The sequence below is a fragment of the Petromyzon marinus genome, unplaced genomic scaffold (genome assembly GCF_048934315.1).
Source record: "Petromyzon marinus isolate PM22_M1 ecotype Great Lakes invasive population unplaced genomic scaffold, UKy_Petmar_22M1.pri1.0 PM_G_Scaffold_14, whole genome shotgun sequence".
Lineage (NCBI taxonomy): Eukaryota > Metazoa > Chordata > Hyperoartia > Petromyzontiformes > Petromyzontidae > Petromyzon > Petromyzon marinus.
The window spans coordinates 528083-542951 of NW_027422695.1; the positions used below are offsets into that span (position 1 = coordinate 528083).

Sequence of the window (14869 nt, forward strand, 5' to 3'; positions counted from 1 at the left end):
ATGATTGGAGTCAGAGCCAGCCCACTGGATCTCCTGAATGCCACAGAGATCCAGGCGGTAACGGTCCAGCTCTGTACAGAGTAGCAGCCTCTCCTCCACGTGGCCACTCTCAGTGGCTTTTTGCCATTTCTAGAGGAACCCCAAGGGTAAGGATTCAGGCATTGCTCATTCTGTGTAACTTCCTGGATAATTAAATAATCATCATTTACACTCCGCACCCAGTTGTTATTTTTGCTGTCATCTGACGTACCGATTTGGGGAGGCATCATGCGCGTGCAGGGGCAGAGCCACAGGGGGGGGCTGGGGGGGGCTTGGCCCCCCTGACATTTTGGGAAAGTCGGTAATCGGGATAACCCGATATCTGGCTGCTGCAAAATTCTGCAGGCTGCCACCTTGTGCTGCCATCTTGTGCTGCCCTGCAGGCTGCCACCTTGTGCTGCCCTGCAGGCTGCCACCTCGTGCTGCCCTCCAGGCTGCCACCTTGTGCTGCCACCTTGTGTGCTGCCCTGCAGGCTGCTTGAGCGGCAGCCTTTCGAACTTATCGGCCACGTCAGCGGATCCAACCTATTAATAAACTCCGCGTTCAAATCCAATAAAATTTGTTTCATACATTTGTGGCGCCCATTGGAAAACATAAACTGGATATCGCAGAATGTTGAAGTCAGCAACCCCCCAAAGTCAAAATCCTGGCTCCGCCCCTGCGCGTGTGGACAGACGGAGGGGAAACTCGCGAATGTTGCGCGATTCTAGTTTATCGATAATGAAACTGTTCCAGTGGGATAAGGCGTTGCTGGAGAGCGTTACGGGATCCATGAGTACGCCCACTCCCTCCCCCCCCTTGGTTATCATTTGCAATCGATGCAGAACTAGTGCACCACTATACGCCATCATGAACACTACAGCCGACTTAATCGAGACCCAAAACGCACAGAAATTACAGTGATACTCTGATTTAACGTCGCTTCGCAAATTAGGTGGTCACTTTATTAACATCGCCACCCGATTTGCGTCGCCTCAACCCCCACACTCACGTCGCTGACAGCATCACCGTCCGTCCTCTCTCATTATCCATCGCCTCTCAGCCCCTTCGCCTCCACCACCACCACCTACTACCACCATCACCACTTACTACTACCACCACTACCACCACCACCACCTACTACTACCACCACTACCACCATCACCACCTACTACTACCACTACCACCACCACACTATCAATCGCTTCGGTATAACGCCGTTTCGATACTCAGGAACGCATCCCTGACGTCCACACACACACACAGATAGACACACAGAAAATTACTTTTATAGGCAAGGTTGTCTACAAGTGTAGCGTGAAGTGTATACAGTGCAACGCGGCTCAGTGAAGGGTATGACGGATGCTGCAGGGGCGGCTCCCTAAACAACTTTGTAGGGGTCACCGAACCGCACTGTGAATCCTCAGTGTGCCGAGTGAATGTTTCTAACACTTGGCAAAACGCGGCGTTAACAAGAACGGAGTTAAAAGGAACAACAAGGCCACTTAGTCACTAACCGCATTCAAGTGGTGACGGTCAAAAACAACGGTGCTTCTGCATTGTGGAAATTCACCATGTGCGGATGTTGACAAGTGTATAGTAGGACAGCGAAGTGTAGCGTATCAAAGTGTAGCGTTTGTAGTAGTGTAACGTATAGTGTAACGCGGCTCGTAGCGATGGGCATGCTGGATGCCGTGGTGCCCCAAACAAACTTCGTGGGGGTCACCAAACACCCGCAGGACCCGGGGCTGAAACTAGATGGAGTCCGATTTCAGCCGAGGCCACCCCTGGGCTGCGGCTTAAGGCTACTTGCATAAGAATTGATCGGTCCATGGGCACAGCTCGCAATCGACGTTCCAGTGGAGTTGTTCCTTGCATCCGCATTGCTTCTCCACCGTGACTGGGGGGGGGGGGGGGGGGGGGGGGGAACAGCGCGGGGCGAGAGTGCGAAACGAACGCGAGAACCGTCGTCGTTTTGCCCTTCGAGATTTTTTTGTTTTGACTGCGAGATTTTTTTCATCGCAATCTTGCGATCGCCGTTGACGCCGCCGTCTCTGTGCCGGCATTGCTTGGGTGGCTGTCCTAGCCCAAGTTTTTGTTTCTATCCTAGCCCAAGTATTTGTTTCTATCCTAGCCCAAGTTTTTGTTTCTATCCTAGCCCAAGCGCTGTATATGCTGGTCATAGCGAAGTACCGTAGGATATGAAAGTATGTTATCTGCACAATGTGCCCTAATAAAAAAAGAACGAAGGCAAGTTTTCCGAGGGACATTACAGTAGTGTAGAATAGTGTAGAGTGGTGTATAGTTGTATAGTGTAGCATGCAGCATAGTGTATAGTGTGTGATGTATAGTGTAGTCGTGCATTGCAGTGCATAGTGTGCGTGCTGAACTTCTTCACACGGTACATAGCTAACCATGCTCAGGAGGTGCGGGGGAAGGACAAACACTAAAAGTGCTTCTAAAGAAGAGCTTTAAATCTAAGCGCCTCCTAATATCGGAAGAGCATTCCAGACGGCCGCAGAAGCACATCCGAGAGCGCTGCGCGATGATGCGGTGACCACCGTCTTTGTTCGATGGCCGAGCCAAAAAGCCGCTGCTACCAAGATGACCGGAGTTTGTTCCAACGGTTCACGCTCCTGGACGAGATCATTTTTTTACCGTGGTTTATTTGTGGAAAGCCGAGTGGCTGAGCGGAATCAAAATGGCTGACTCCGTTTCAGATCACGGGCTCCCAATTCCGTGTTTTGGCCGTCCGTAATTTCAACAATAAAGCTGCTACGTTTGAGTTGTACATTTTTGCTCGATACCAGATTAGAAAAATTCAGAAAATGTCCTTTCACTGAAATGTGACACACATGTAGAGAGAGAGACAGCAGAGGTTGTGGGTTCGATGCCGGCCCCTGCTGCTGCATATTTGGAGTCTGCGTCTCATCATCATCACGGTGGCTAGTAGATGTTAACTATCTCGCCTGATATGCAGGGGTCGTGGGTTCAATCCCAACTCTGACAATGACCGCTGCTGTATGTTTGGAGCGTTTCAGATCGGCCTTGTGCTCGCAGATCTGGTCAGAGACGTGACGTTTCGTTTACCCAATGTAACAATCACCACATGTGCAACTTCGTTTGTAGACTCCAGGGTATTGCAGGTCAGGAATGACATCCTTCACAGATGGGATTAGATCACGGATTTTGTGTAATATGAAATAGTTGCCGCTTATTAATGAATAGTTTTAGTTTATTTTCGGGGAGGGGAGGGGGGAGGTGGGTGGGGTGAGGTGCGCACCTTGAGAGGTGTCGTATCCTCTGTCACAGCACGTGACACAGCGTCCCTCGGTGGCCCCCTCCGAGGTGACGCTGCACTGCGGCCCCACCGTGCCGGGGACGCCGTGAGTCTCGTCGCGCTCGCAATACTCCGGGATGGCGTTCACGTGAACCAGGTCGCTCGCCGTGGGCGCCGTCAATCGCTCGTTCACCGCCTCCAGACGCCGGCGGGGCCAGCGGGCGGCGCCGGCCCTGCCGCCGTTGGCGCCTCCGGCACCGCCCCCACCGTTGTGGCTCACCAGCTGCACGGCGGAACTTCTGTCGTACTTTTCCTGCGGCAACCATCATCGTCGTCATCAGGGGATGTGGTGGTTGTTGAGTGAATGCGGGGAGCTACCCTAGCTGTGAGGGACCCCCCCTCCCCAACCCCCCCCCCCCGTCTGTAACCCTCCTATGGATTTATCCTCACTCTTGGTTCTTTCGGTAAAGTCACGTAGGTAAAGAAAATAAAAGATAAAAAAAATGTAATCACGACGTTTCGATTGCAACACAAGCAATCATCATCAGGTGTGACAACCACAGCAAGAACATTTTACTGAAGTGGGAGAGAAACCGGAGTCAAGGGGTTTATACTGGCCATGGTAGGGGGGGGGGGGGAGTGGGCGGGGCTGTAGGTGCGGGAAGAGGGGCCAGTGGGGAGAGAGCCACGCATCTACAACGATTGCCGCCAACACGGATGGTGGCACTCGCAACAAAATAGCCGCACTGCCAAGCGCTGACGATGTAATTAACTCTGTAAAATAAACTAGTATCCGGTAAATAAGAGGGAACAACTATGAACTGTTCAATTTTACTTGGTTAATAACACATTTTAATGATTGCTCAGTTTGTATCTGTCCTCTGGGTTGAAGTTATGTCTGTGTTTGTATATCTGGATGGCTTCATGAACAAATCTTTGATGGTAGCCAGACGGCTTGCAGAGCACTTTGGTCTCGGAGAAAACAATATCATGGGAGCCCACGGCGTTGTAGCAGTGATCAGCCACGGCGGAAAATTTAGTCCTGCCGTATTTCAAATCTCGCGGATACGGTCTGAGACATGACATTTCGTTTCCCCAATGTAACAATCGAAACAAATGCAACTCAGTTTGTAAACTCCAGGGTATTGCATGTCAGGAATGACATCCTTCACAGATGGGATTAGATCAGGGATTGTGTACTGTACTGAATCGGACCTGGATCTTGTGCTTGTTTTTAAGATTTTGGAAATCTTTTTGGTAACGCCTGCTATGTATGGTGACGTGATGGTTCCCCCACCCCCACCATGCCCAGTATAAACCCCTTGACTCCGGCTTCTTTCCCACTTCAGCAACATTTCTTGCTGTGGTTGTCACACCTGATGACGATTGCTTGTGTTGCAATCGAAACGTCGTGATTTTTAAAATATTTTTATTTTTTATTTTCTTTACCTCCGTGACTTTACCGAAAGATCCTTGCGGTCATGAAACTTCAAATCTAGAAGGCTTCATCCTCGTCACTCCCACCCCACACTCACCTCCTCTGGGTGCAGTCTCATCACCTGCAGCCGTGAGCTCACCTTCAGAAAGTTCCCAATGCTGCGAAAGTCGGCGAGCTGCTGCCAGCAGATTTTCAGCATGCAGGTGCCAAATAACACGTGGCACTTGCAGCCCATGTACGCCAGATTGTACACCGCCTGCAGCACCACCACCACCACCGTCATCATCGTCACCACCACCACCACACTCACCGCCACCATCATAATCGCCACTACCAACCGCCGTTCGCTAACAAGTGGCGGTGACGTCACGACGGCACCTGTGCCTGCGTCCGGGGATGGAATTCCTTTCCAGCTCAGACCCAGCGTGCCCTTCGCCACAAACATCACCTCTTGCTGTGTGTAACGGCTCTCTCGCTGCTCCAGCAGTTCAACTGCTGGGGTATGCTTTTTCGCCCTAAAGACGACCACTTTGTGGTGTTGCGATCAAAACAGCGTGGACGTTTTATTTTTTCTACCTCCGTGATGACTTTACCGAAAGAACCCAAAGGGGTGTGGATTCCTGCAGTCGCGAAAGCTTCAAATCAAGATTCATGCATAACAATAATCTTAAATGTAAGAACTGTATCCTGCGACCAGACGTTATTGTACTTGAAACATAAACCGGTAAAATTTTGATTTAAAGCTTTCGTGATTGCAGGGATTCATATTCTTGGTTCTTTCGGTAAAGTCACGTAGAAGGGAAAAATGAAATAATAAATATATAAGCCAATTAAATTCTCACGATGTTTCGACTGCAACACAAGCAATCATCAGGTGTGAAAACCACAGCAAGAAAATTTGAAAAAAGTTGTGTTTTTTTCTTCAAATTTTGATGATGATTGTTTATGTTGCAGTCGAAACGTCGTGAGAATTTTAATGTTCATATTTTTATTATTTTATTATTTTATTGTTTCCCTTCTACATGACTTCACCGAAAGAACCAAGAATATAACCGGTGAAAGTTAAAGCGAGAATCATTGCATCAATCACGATTGGTAATACAACCCGAGCCGACAAAGCCGAACCTAATTTGCATTGATCGCATAAAATAACTTTTTTCCATTACATTTGTTTTTTTAATGACAATACACACACATGCACAACCCACCCGTTCACCCACTCACCAGCCGGCCGGCCTCGTTGTTGTGCAAATTCATCGCCAAAGACTCCCCTCCTTGCCCGCTGCCACGATTGCGATCGCCCGCATCCACGAACCACTTGGCGAATTGGTATCCGTATTCGACGTCGTCTCCCGAGCCGCCCCGCCGAGCATCCGGCGGTAGCTTCATGGCGTGGGGAACGACCCAGGAGCAAGCACCCTGCAGGGCCCCCTGGCGGCAGGCGCGCGCCACCGCGTGGGCCACTCCGGCAGCGGTGACGGCGGAGACGAACGCGGCCTCGCGCGAGCCTGGGGAGACTCCCAGGGGGGCGTCGTGCGTGAAGCCCGCCCCGTCAGCTGGAGACGGTGTGGCCAGACCGGTGTGGGAAGGGGTTTTGGGGGAGAACACGCCAAGCAGGTGGTAGGGAAAACGTCGCCTATTTAGAGACAGACCCCTCTCACGGGATTTGCCCGGGGACCGAACAATGGGCTCCGCGGCCCTGCGAAAGGAGAGCCCCCGAATCGGCGGCGTGGGGGCGCAGCTCAGAAGCGGCAGCAGCACGAGCGGCTGGGGAGAGCTCCCACCCTCAAGGACCGACACGAGTGGGGACCAGGGGGATCGTTGCCGCGGGTAGGAGCCGAGCGCCGTCTCCAACTCCGCGGAATAGATCTCGGGACAGGGAAACGATCAGGTGACGGGTATTACGATCGCTGCTTTTACAGCGGCCGACCTGGGGAGCGAACTAGGGCCGGTGGGACGTCCGGGACCCCCAAGAGGCGTGCCAGGAGCGTCAGGAGCAGTGAAGCGAGCGAGCCGCAGCCTGGCACTGGCCCAGAGCGAAGGCGGTTGCCATCGGGATAACGGGGCGGCCGCTTGGGCCGCCCGCGGACATCTCCCGCTGCCCGAGGACGGGAACTCTGCGAAGCAGAGTCGCGTAGGGGAGGGGGAAACCCCTGGAGGAGGAACGCGGGAACTCCGAAGCAGAGTCGCGTAGGGGTGGGAGGTGGGCGACCGGGCGACCCCCCCCCTTTCCCCCCAAAAAAAAGCTTTTGTGTGCGTGTCTCGGGGAAGCGGTCGGGCACCTTAGGTGCGAGTGGATGTGGCGGGCTCGCTCTGACCCCTTACCCGACTCGGCCACGAGGTCCAGTGCGTCCTCCGCGCCAGGCACGGTGCAGTTCCACCGTTTGCCCTGGAACTGGTGCCGGCACTCGGACAGCGCCAGGTGGACGCCCTCGGCCATGTGCGCCACGTGGTCCCGGTGCCGCAGGCATATTCTGCGCTGTGCGGGAGACAGCCCCGGCACCCAAATGCACAGCAGCCGATACTCGGAGGGGTCAAAGTTGGGGGCCCACAGTGCGAGCGACCTGCAGAGGGATGGGGGCGGAAGTCACGGTGGCCGGGGGATGTTGACTACCTCGCCTGGTACGCAGGCAGTTGTGGGTTCGATCCCAACCCCTTAAAAAATGCCTGCTGCTGCATGTACGTTTTGAGTTTGCATGTCTCTCCCCGTGGTTGCGTGGATTCATCTCCAGGTCCCTCTGGTTTAGAATCAACGTCTCTACGCGTTTGGAGTGATTTGGCTGCTGCTATAAATCACCACGTGATGATGATATCGGCCACTTGCTTGAGCTATAAAGTGCGATAGCCAGGCCTCTCCTGAAAAAGTGCTACATGATAAAAAGTTAAATAGAGCAAATATCTGTGGAATTTCTACAGGTTTGTAAATTTGAATATTACACGATGTACACACACACACACACGAGTTATTCTTCTCTGAAGTTGTGTAGTGACACAGCGCCGACCGCTGTCCAGCGGCGGCAACTGCTGTGGACAGCGAGTGCACTCACGCCGTCGAGAGTCTACACACGGCCGCTGCGTGCCGGCAGGGCGGAGGAACCGGGGCAAGGGTCACGGAAGACCTCACAGGGAGGGAGGCCCCTGGAACCCTCTGGTTGGTTTGAGAAGGGAGGTGGGGCCAGGGGCGGGGCCAGGGCAGGGCCAGGGGCGGGGCCAGGCCAGGCCAGGGGCCAGGGGCAATATAAAAGCAGCGGTGAGAGCGCTCCGGGCTGCCGGTACTGGGAATGGACTCTTCTTCTCATTGTCGCCTTCACCGGTAATTGTGCGGCCGGACAGCGGTTGGTCGTCTCGGTCGACGCAACGCGGTTCAGGGTCGTGTCTGGGCCGCGGCTGTACGGCAGCGTGGTCGAGAGAGGCCGGAGTTGGTGTAACGGAAATAAGAGACGGTGCCTCCTGCGACTGCATCGTCTCCGACTGTGCGTGTGCGTGCCGCACGCCGGAGGAGGACGCTACATGGGCGCAGGATGGGAAACAAGCGATTGTCTTTTAGCGCGCAAGACCCCGGCCGAGCCAAGTGACTCTTTCCTCAGCGGCGACCTGGCGATCATCACGCTGACACTTACAGCAGTAGGCAAACACTCTCAACGCGTGCTTCTAAATGTGGAGGGAATAATCGGAGGACCCCGGAATAAAAATTCTTAAGACGACCACGGGGAAAATATAGCAACTCCAAATATACGGCATGTGTCAAGGTCGCGATTGAACCCACGACCTCCTGCATAACAGCCGAGGTCGTCAACATCTCCTAGCCACCATGGTGCCCCAATATACCGCGCTAGATACTGTATATGTGATGTATATACACGCACACGATAAAAAAAATCCCGTACAACAACCGTATTGAGTGTGCAAAATAGAGGCAAGGTAAGAAGGTTGCTCAAATCGACGTCGAAACTTGTGAGCTCTCATCGCAGCAGTGAGGACGAAGACAGCGGCAGTGGCGGCGGCTTGCGGTCACCACAAGGAGGCGCTGGCGACTGCCCACAGCTGTGCCAAGGCGCAGAGCCCCAGCGGGAACCAGTCCACATGTCGCAGGGGATCCATCGAAATCCTCGTGGTCAGCGGCGCTGCGCAGAAGAGAAGCGGCCCGGTGGTGACGATGTTAACTCCCTCGCCTGGTACACAAGAGGTCGTGGGTTCGACCCTGACGATGCCCGCTGCCGTATGTTTTGAGTTTTCACGTCTCGCTCATCATCATCATCACCACCACGGTGGCTGGGAGATGTTCATTACCTCGCGTGGTACGCGGGATCGAACCCACGACCGCTTGCGTACCAGGCGAGGGAGTTAACATCTCCTAGCCACAGTGATCGTGACCAACTCGACTGCCGTCACTCTGGTGGGTACGATGGAATTAAGCTGCGGTAACGACGTTAAATCTATGAATGCATGCGGGGTATATGGAGGTGCGGGCTATCTGAATTTCTGCGGGTTACATGCTTGAAACTACGGTAGTCTCAATGGAGCGTGGCTGCTGGTGGAGGGGGGTGAGGGCATGTGAGGATGATGAGTCTCCCCGGTATCGTCTGAAGAGCGCGATGGCCCGGGGAGTTTCATGCTCCCCACCGTGAAACACTTGCACACGCACACACAAAGACAAAGGTCCCCCGTGCAAGCCTTAGACCGTCGAGGCAAGTACCGTTAGCGAGTAGCGGCGCCACGCTCGGCCGCCTTTGTCTCCCCTGTGGCGAGGTCTACCCATCGCACCAGGTGTGCTCATTTGAGGCCGAGTATACTTAGGGGAGGCCCAGGACCGGTTCAGATAATCGTCACTGGCGTTGGCCGTGAGCGAGGGAACTGAAATCGGGTCAAGAATTGACTCCACCTACGTTCATCAGATTTATATTTTTAAGGCCGGAAGTTTGACCACTCGCTCGCTCCCTTCGGGGCGAAGCGGCTAAGGAGCGAAATCCTTTCGCGTGAAGACGAAAAAAAACTCGCCCGCAATGTGGCGCCATTCCGATTGCAAATGGTGCGACACTTCGGGACGTGCTCCACGGGCCGTGGACGAGTTTCCCCGTCGTCGGCAGTCTCACCTGGCAGGTGCACAGGCAGGTACACAGCCTGGCAGGCAGGTAGGTAGGCTGGCAGGCAGGAAGGCAGGGCAGGCAGGTGGGGCAGGCAGGCAGGCGGGTAGGCAGGCAGGCAGGCGGGCAGGTAGGCGGGCAGGCAGTGGAATCCACACCCCCGCAGTGTCAGCGGAGGGCCCTTTTATAGATCTTGTTGTTTGTCAAATTAGTCATCACGGCGTGCTCATCACGAGTCCACGTGCTCCCGAGATGATCTCATCCCACACACACCTGCAGCCACTTTCCACAAAGCCCTGCCCCCCTCCCCACGTGCGTCCCTCGCTCCTCATCAATCAAGAGACACCCTGCCCCCAACGCCATCACTCTGACTGCCACAGTGATAGACTTGGGGGGTGGGTTATGTCCGCAACGTTGTGTCCACGTTCACGCAGATGCGTAAACGTGGTTTTCTCGACATATTATTTATGTTGAGTTTAACACGTAGGCTTTCGCGACCAATATTATTCACAATCAAGGTTTTTGGGTTAGATCGTGTTATTTAATGTGTTTTAACTCTCCACCACCCGACACGGCCAAACAGTAAAAAAAGTGTCACGTTTAAAAAAGACAAATAGTTCACTGCTTTAGCCAATCGGTGTGTTGAAGAGTGAATAAACATCATTTACATTTTTTGAGTAGTACGACGTTTCGCTGGTAATTACATTCAGCATCAACGGGCGATTTGCCAGAATGGTGAAGCCCTCTCCACTTGCTCCCGGTCTTAAATAGAGCAGCAGCAGGGTGACGTCATCATTTAACCCAGTCTGGTGCGGTGATTTGAGGCGGAGCGGGTATTGTAATTATATAATAGATTGGTAATCATTCAATCGTTATTCATTGTTTTTTTTTCCCATGTAAGGAATTGTTTGGATTGCCACGTACGGCGCGAAAGAAGTCCAACGTCTATGTTGAGTGATCGCTGCACTCTCACGGGTCACTACGCTCTACCGTACAACACCGCGCGGTCTGTCAAAGGCCCTCCTCGCTCGTGGGTGAGTTATTCAAGGCAGAGCCATACGGTGAAGAACAGAAGTCAACGGAAGCCCGCGAATGTGTTAACAAATTCATCAATAACGGAGGTTTTTTGGGGTCAGATCGCGTAAATGTGTAAATGTTGTGTTGTTGAACCCGCCGCCACCCGAGCCAGCCAACCAGTGAGGGTTGTTACGTAAACAGAACGTGGCCAATTCGTCAATGGTACAGCACGCCGGTTGTGTGTTGGAGAGCTGGCTAGCTGTCACCTGAAGCTCGTTGTGATTAATGGCGAAACGTCATGGTACTCAGTTTGTTAATGTCGTGGCTTGGCTGTCCAACACACAACCGGTGTTCTGTACTAGTATACTACACTATACACTACACTATACACTACACTATACACTACACTATACACTACACTACTAAACACTAATATACACTACACTATACACTACACTATACACTACACTATACACTAATATACACTACACTATACACTACACTATACACTACTATACACTACTATACACCAATATACACTACACTATACACTACACTATACACTACACTATACACTACACTATGCACTAATATACACTACACTATACACTACATTATACACTACTATACACTACACTATACACTGCATTATACACTGACATACACGACACTATACACTAATATACACTACACAATACACTACACTATACACTACTATACACTACACTATACACTACACTATACACTAATATACACTACACTATACACTAATATACACTACTATACACTACACTATACACTGCACTATTATACACTACACTATACACTACACTATACACTACACTATACACTACACTATACACTACACTATACACTACTATACACTACACTATACACTGCACTATACACTAGTACACACTACACTATACACTACTATACACTACACTATACACTAATATACACTACACTATACACTACACTATACACTACTATACACTACACTATGCACTAATATACACTACACTATACACTACTATACACTACACTATACACTACACTATACACTAATATACACTACACTATAAACTAATATACACTACCCTATACACTATACTATACACTAATATACACTACACTATACACTACACTACACACTCGTGCTGTGCTAGTGACGAATCGGCCACGTTCTGTTCATGTGACAACCCTTACTGGTTGGCTGTGTCGGGTGGTGGCGGGTTTTAACGACACAACATTTATATTTGTACGCGATCTGACCCCACAAAAACCTCTCGTGGATGATAATGTTCGTTACAGCCTGCTACGTGTTAAACCGTTCAGAAATGCTTCGTATAATTCACAGCAGCCATTATAAACCATGATGTTGTCTTAAACAGAGACATCCTCCGACGAAAGTAAAATCATTGATCAGCCTACGCTTTAAAAGCGCTGGCATTGCAGCTGCACTGCGGTGTTACCACACAACAAATCTGCACCGCTGATTGTAGAGGCTTGGAGGGATTTGCCAAGGCCACTCCGTCATCAAGAAGGGCCCCTGGTGACTGTCGCGGTCCCCAAGTGACGAGATTCATTCCCCGGGCCGGACGAACGAACGGCCGGGGGCGGCGCAGCACGTGACGCAAGAGTCACGTCGGCTGGGGGTCTCGGTCGGTGATGCCCAGAGGGGCGGCAAGGGAAATCCGGCCAGGCCCCTCTGACGGCCGATAGCCGAGAAGCACCGAACGTCGGTGAAGCTGCTTGTTGTGATTACTGACGAAACGTCGTGTTCACGTTGTTCATGTTTGGGCTTTGCTCTCCAGCGCACCGCTGTTGCCGTGCTAGTGACGAATTGGGCCACGTTCTGTTCACGGGACAAACTAACTGGCTGCGTCGGGTGGTGGCGGGTTTAACGACACATTTATATATTTACGCGATCTAACACAAAAAACACCTCTATCACGGAGGTAATTCATGATTTGCAGCGGAATGTAGTTTGTGTGTTACAAGTCCTGCCACGCGCGACAATGGTCAGACAACATTTGTCTTCATCCTGGGACCTCCTTTTGCCAGCGCCAAAAAGTGATGGTAGGTTTGTCCACCTTTTTGTCTGGCAACGAAACAGCGGCGTCAAGATGTTAAAACGCCAAACTGAAACCTTTTACAAGGAATCACGTTGCTGCATTCACCACAATGCTTGTGGTCAAAATGCAAACAAAAAACGTACTCTGATCATATATGATGATGCATTGTCTTTGAAACTGCTTGGGTCTACACCAGAGACGCATTTTTGGCCTTTTGGCGTCCTCTGGTCTAACACCGTCTGAGACGAGGCTCCTAAGAAAGCTGTCTCTGGTGTGGGCCAATCAGTTTTCAAAGACAATGCATCATCAAATATTATCAGAGTGTGTTGTTTTTGTTTGCATTCTGACCACAAGCATTGTGGTTAATGCAGCAACGTGATTCCTTGTTAAAAGGTTTCAGTTTTGGTGTTTTAACATCTTAACGCCGCTGTTTCGTTGCCAGAAGAAAAGGGGAAAACCCCTATGATCATGTATTTGTCTGTTTGGTTTTTATTTTATCCGCAAATTTCAGGACTAACTGAGCAGCACCTCAATTACTGTTTTCAAGCCGATGCGGTTGAGTTTCTAAGAGACTGACGTTGTACAATGGACTGATATCCTTTAGGCTCCTCACTGAAATCTATTTGAAACCCAATTTCATCTCAAAATGCCTTTTTTTGCTGATGGATTTCTGAGCAGCTCCAGTTGTTTATCTTGAGTGTCGTTGGGACGGACGGATGGACGGATCTGCAGCGAGGGCATTGAGCCAGAATCGCCGAGACCCTGGGTTTGAATCCAAGCAACAACCGCCTAATGTTTAAACCGTACCCTTAAATGTGTACATTTGATGTCGGCCAAATCACCAACGACTACGCTAATCATCGTGCTAAAAATAGTTCTCACTTAATTTGGGCCAAGTTCCAGCTCTACACAAATAAATATTTTTTTTCTCACCATAATTCGACTCGTCCAATCAACATGCTGTTTGCTCGCCTCGTCGCAGGGCATCGACGTGAAGTGTTGTGCCCCCTCCTCCTGGTGGGTGTGTGTGTCAATCGAAGGTCATTTGAAGGGAATCTCAGAAACGCTTGCGAAATCCGCCTCGCGAGCGGGGGGAGGGGGGAGGGGTGGTGGAGGCCGCCGCTCCGCTTCGCGAGAGTTCCAGACGGACACTTCGTCACGTGACGTCATACGGAACGCACGTTTCTGGAATAACGTTTGGGGGGAAAAAAAGATGCCAAAAACACATCTGAGCATGAATTTTGATTTGAAGCTTTCGTGACTGCAGTGATTCATATTCTTGGTTCTTTCGGTAAAGTCACCACGTAGAAGGGAAACAATCAAATAATCAAATATATAAAACAATAAATTCTCACGACGTTTCGACCGCAACACGAGCAGTCATCATCAGGTTTTCACACCTGATGATGATTGCTTGTGTTGCGGTCGAAACGTCGTGAGAATTTTATTGTTTTATATATATTCTATTATTTTATTGTTTCCCTTCAACGTGACTTTACCGAAAGAACCAATAATATATCTGAGCATAGTTAAGAGGCGTGCGTGCAACTGTCCCGATTAAGCAAATGGCGTGGTAAAGTGGGCTTGGCCTGCCTTTGTTTATCATCATGGCTCTGGAAGAAATCCCCAACCCCTCACCCGGGGTCGGTGGGGGGAGAACCCGGCCCCTCAACGTCCCGGCTCCCTGTCTCTCCCCAGCGCAGGGTGGCACCCCCAATTTGACTGTGCCCCCAACCACAGGTAAGTAGACACCGGGCAGCACGTGCTGTGTATGTCCGACGCTACACAGGGTCCTCGCAACGTGGTGATACTACGCCGTATCAACGACAATCGTACGATCCGTGATGATCGTACGATCCATCTGCTAGATACCGTCATATCCCCGTGATTGTTGTAGCTGGTTTAAATTTGTTTTATTTCCTGACCGGGAAAAACTAAAACATCAATAACAAA

At 51.1% G+C, this 14869-nt stretch overlaps 1 protein-coding gene across 1 annotated transcript; it reads right to left on the reverse strand.

The window, feature by feature from the left end:
* Positions 1-1286: 1286 nt before the first annotated feature.
* On the reverse strand, positions 1287-9967 carry LOC142910178 (protein Wnt-5b-like). Its single transcript, XM_076059855.1, has 7 exons — positions 9831-9967; positions 8753-8861; positions 7063-7301; positions 5962-6293; positions 4877-4993; positions 3303-3612; positions 1287-1919 (listed from the first exon to the last, which is right to left on the reverse strand). The coding sequence occupies exons 2-7, from the start codon at positions 8836-8838 to the stop codon at positions 1825-1827; spliced, it is 1179 nt and encodes a 392-aa protein (XP_075915970.1). The 5' UTR covers positions 8839-8861; positions 9831-9967; the 3' UTR covers positions 1287-1824.
* Between the last annotated feature and the right edge of the window lie 4902 nt (positions 9968-14869).

Excerpts from the sequence above, each read along its gene's own strand:
- LOC142910178 (XM_076059855.1), bottom strand. The coding sequence starts at position 8,838 with ATGGATCCCCTGCGACATGTGGACTGGTTCCCGCTGGGGCTCTGCGCC. Across the intron at positions 7,302-8,752 it reads GTCGCCAGCGCCTCCTTGTG|GTCGCTCGCACTGTGGGCCC; the intron begins GTGACCGCAAGC and ends ATCCCTCTGCAG. Across the intron at positions 3,613-4,876 it reads GCATTGGGAACTTTCTGAAG|GAAAAGTACGACAGAAGTTC; the intron begins GTGAGCTCACGG and ends TGGTTGCCGCAG.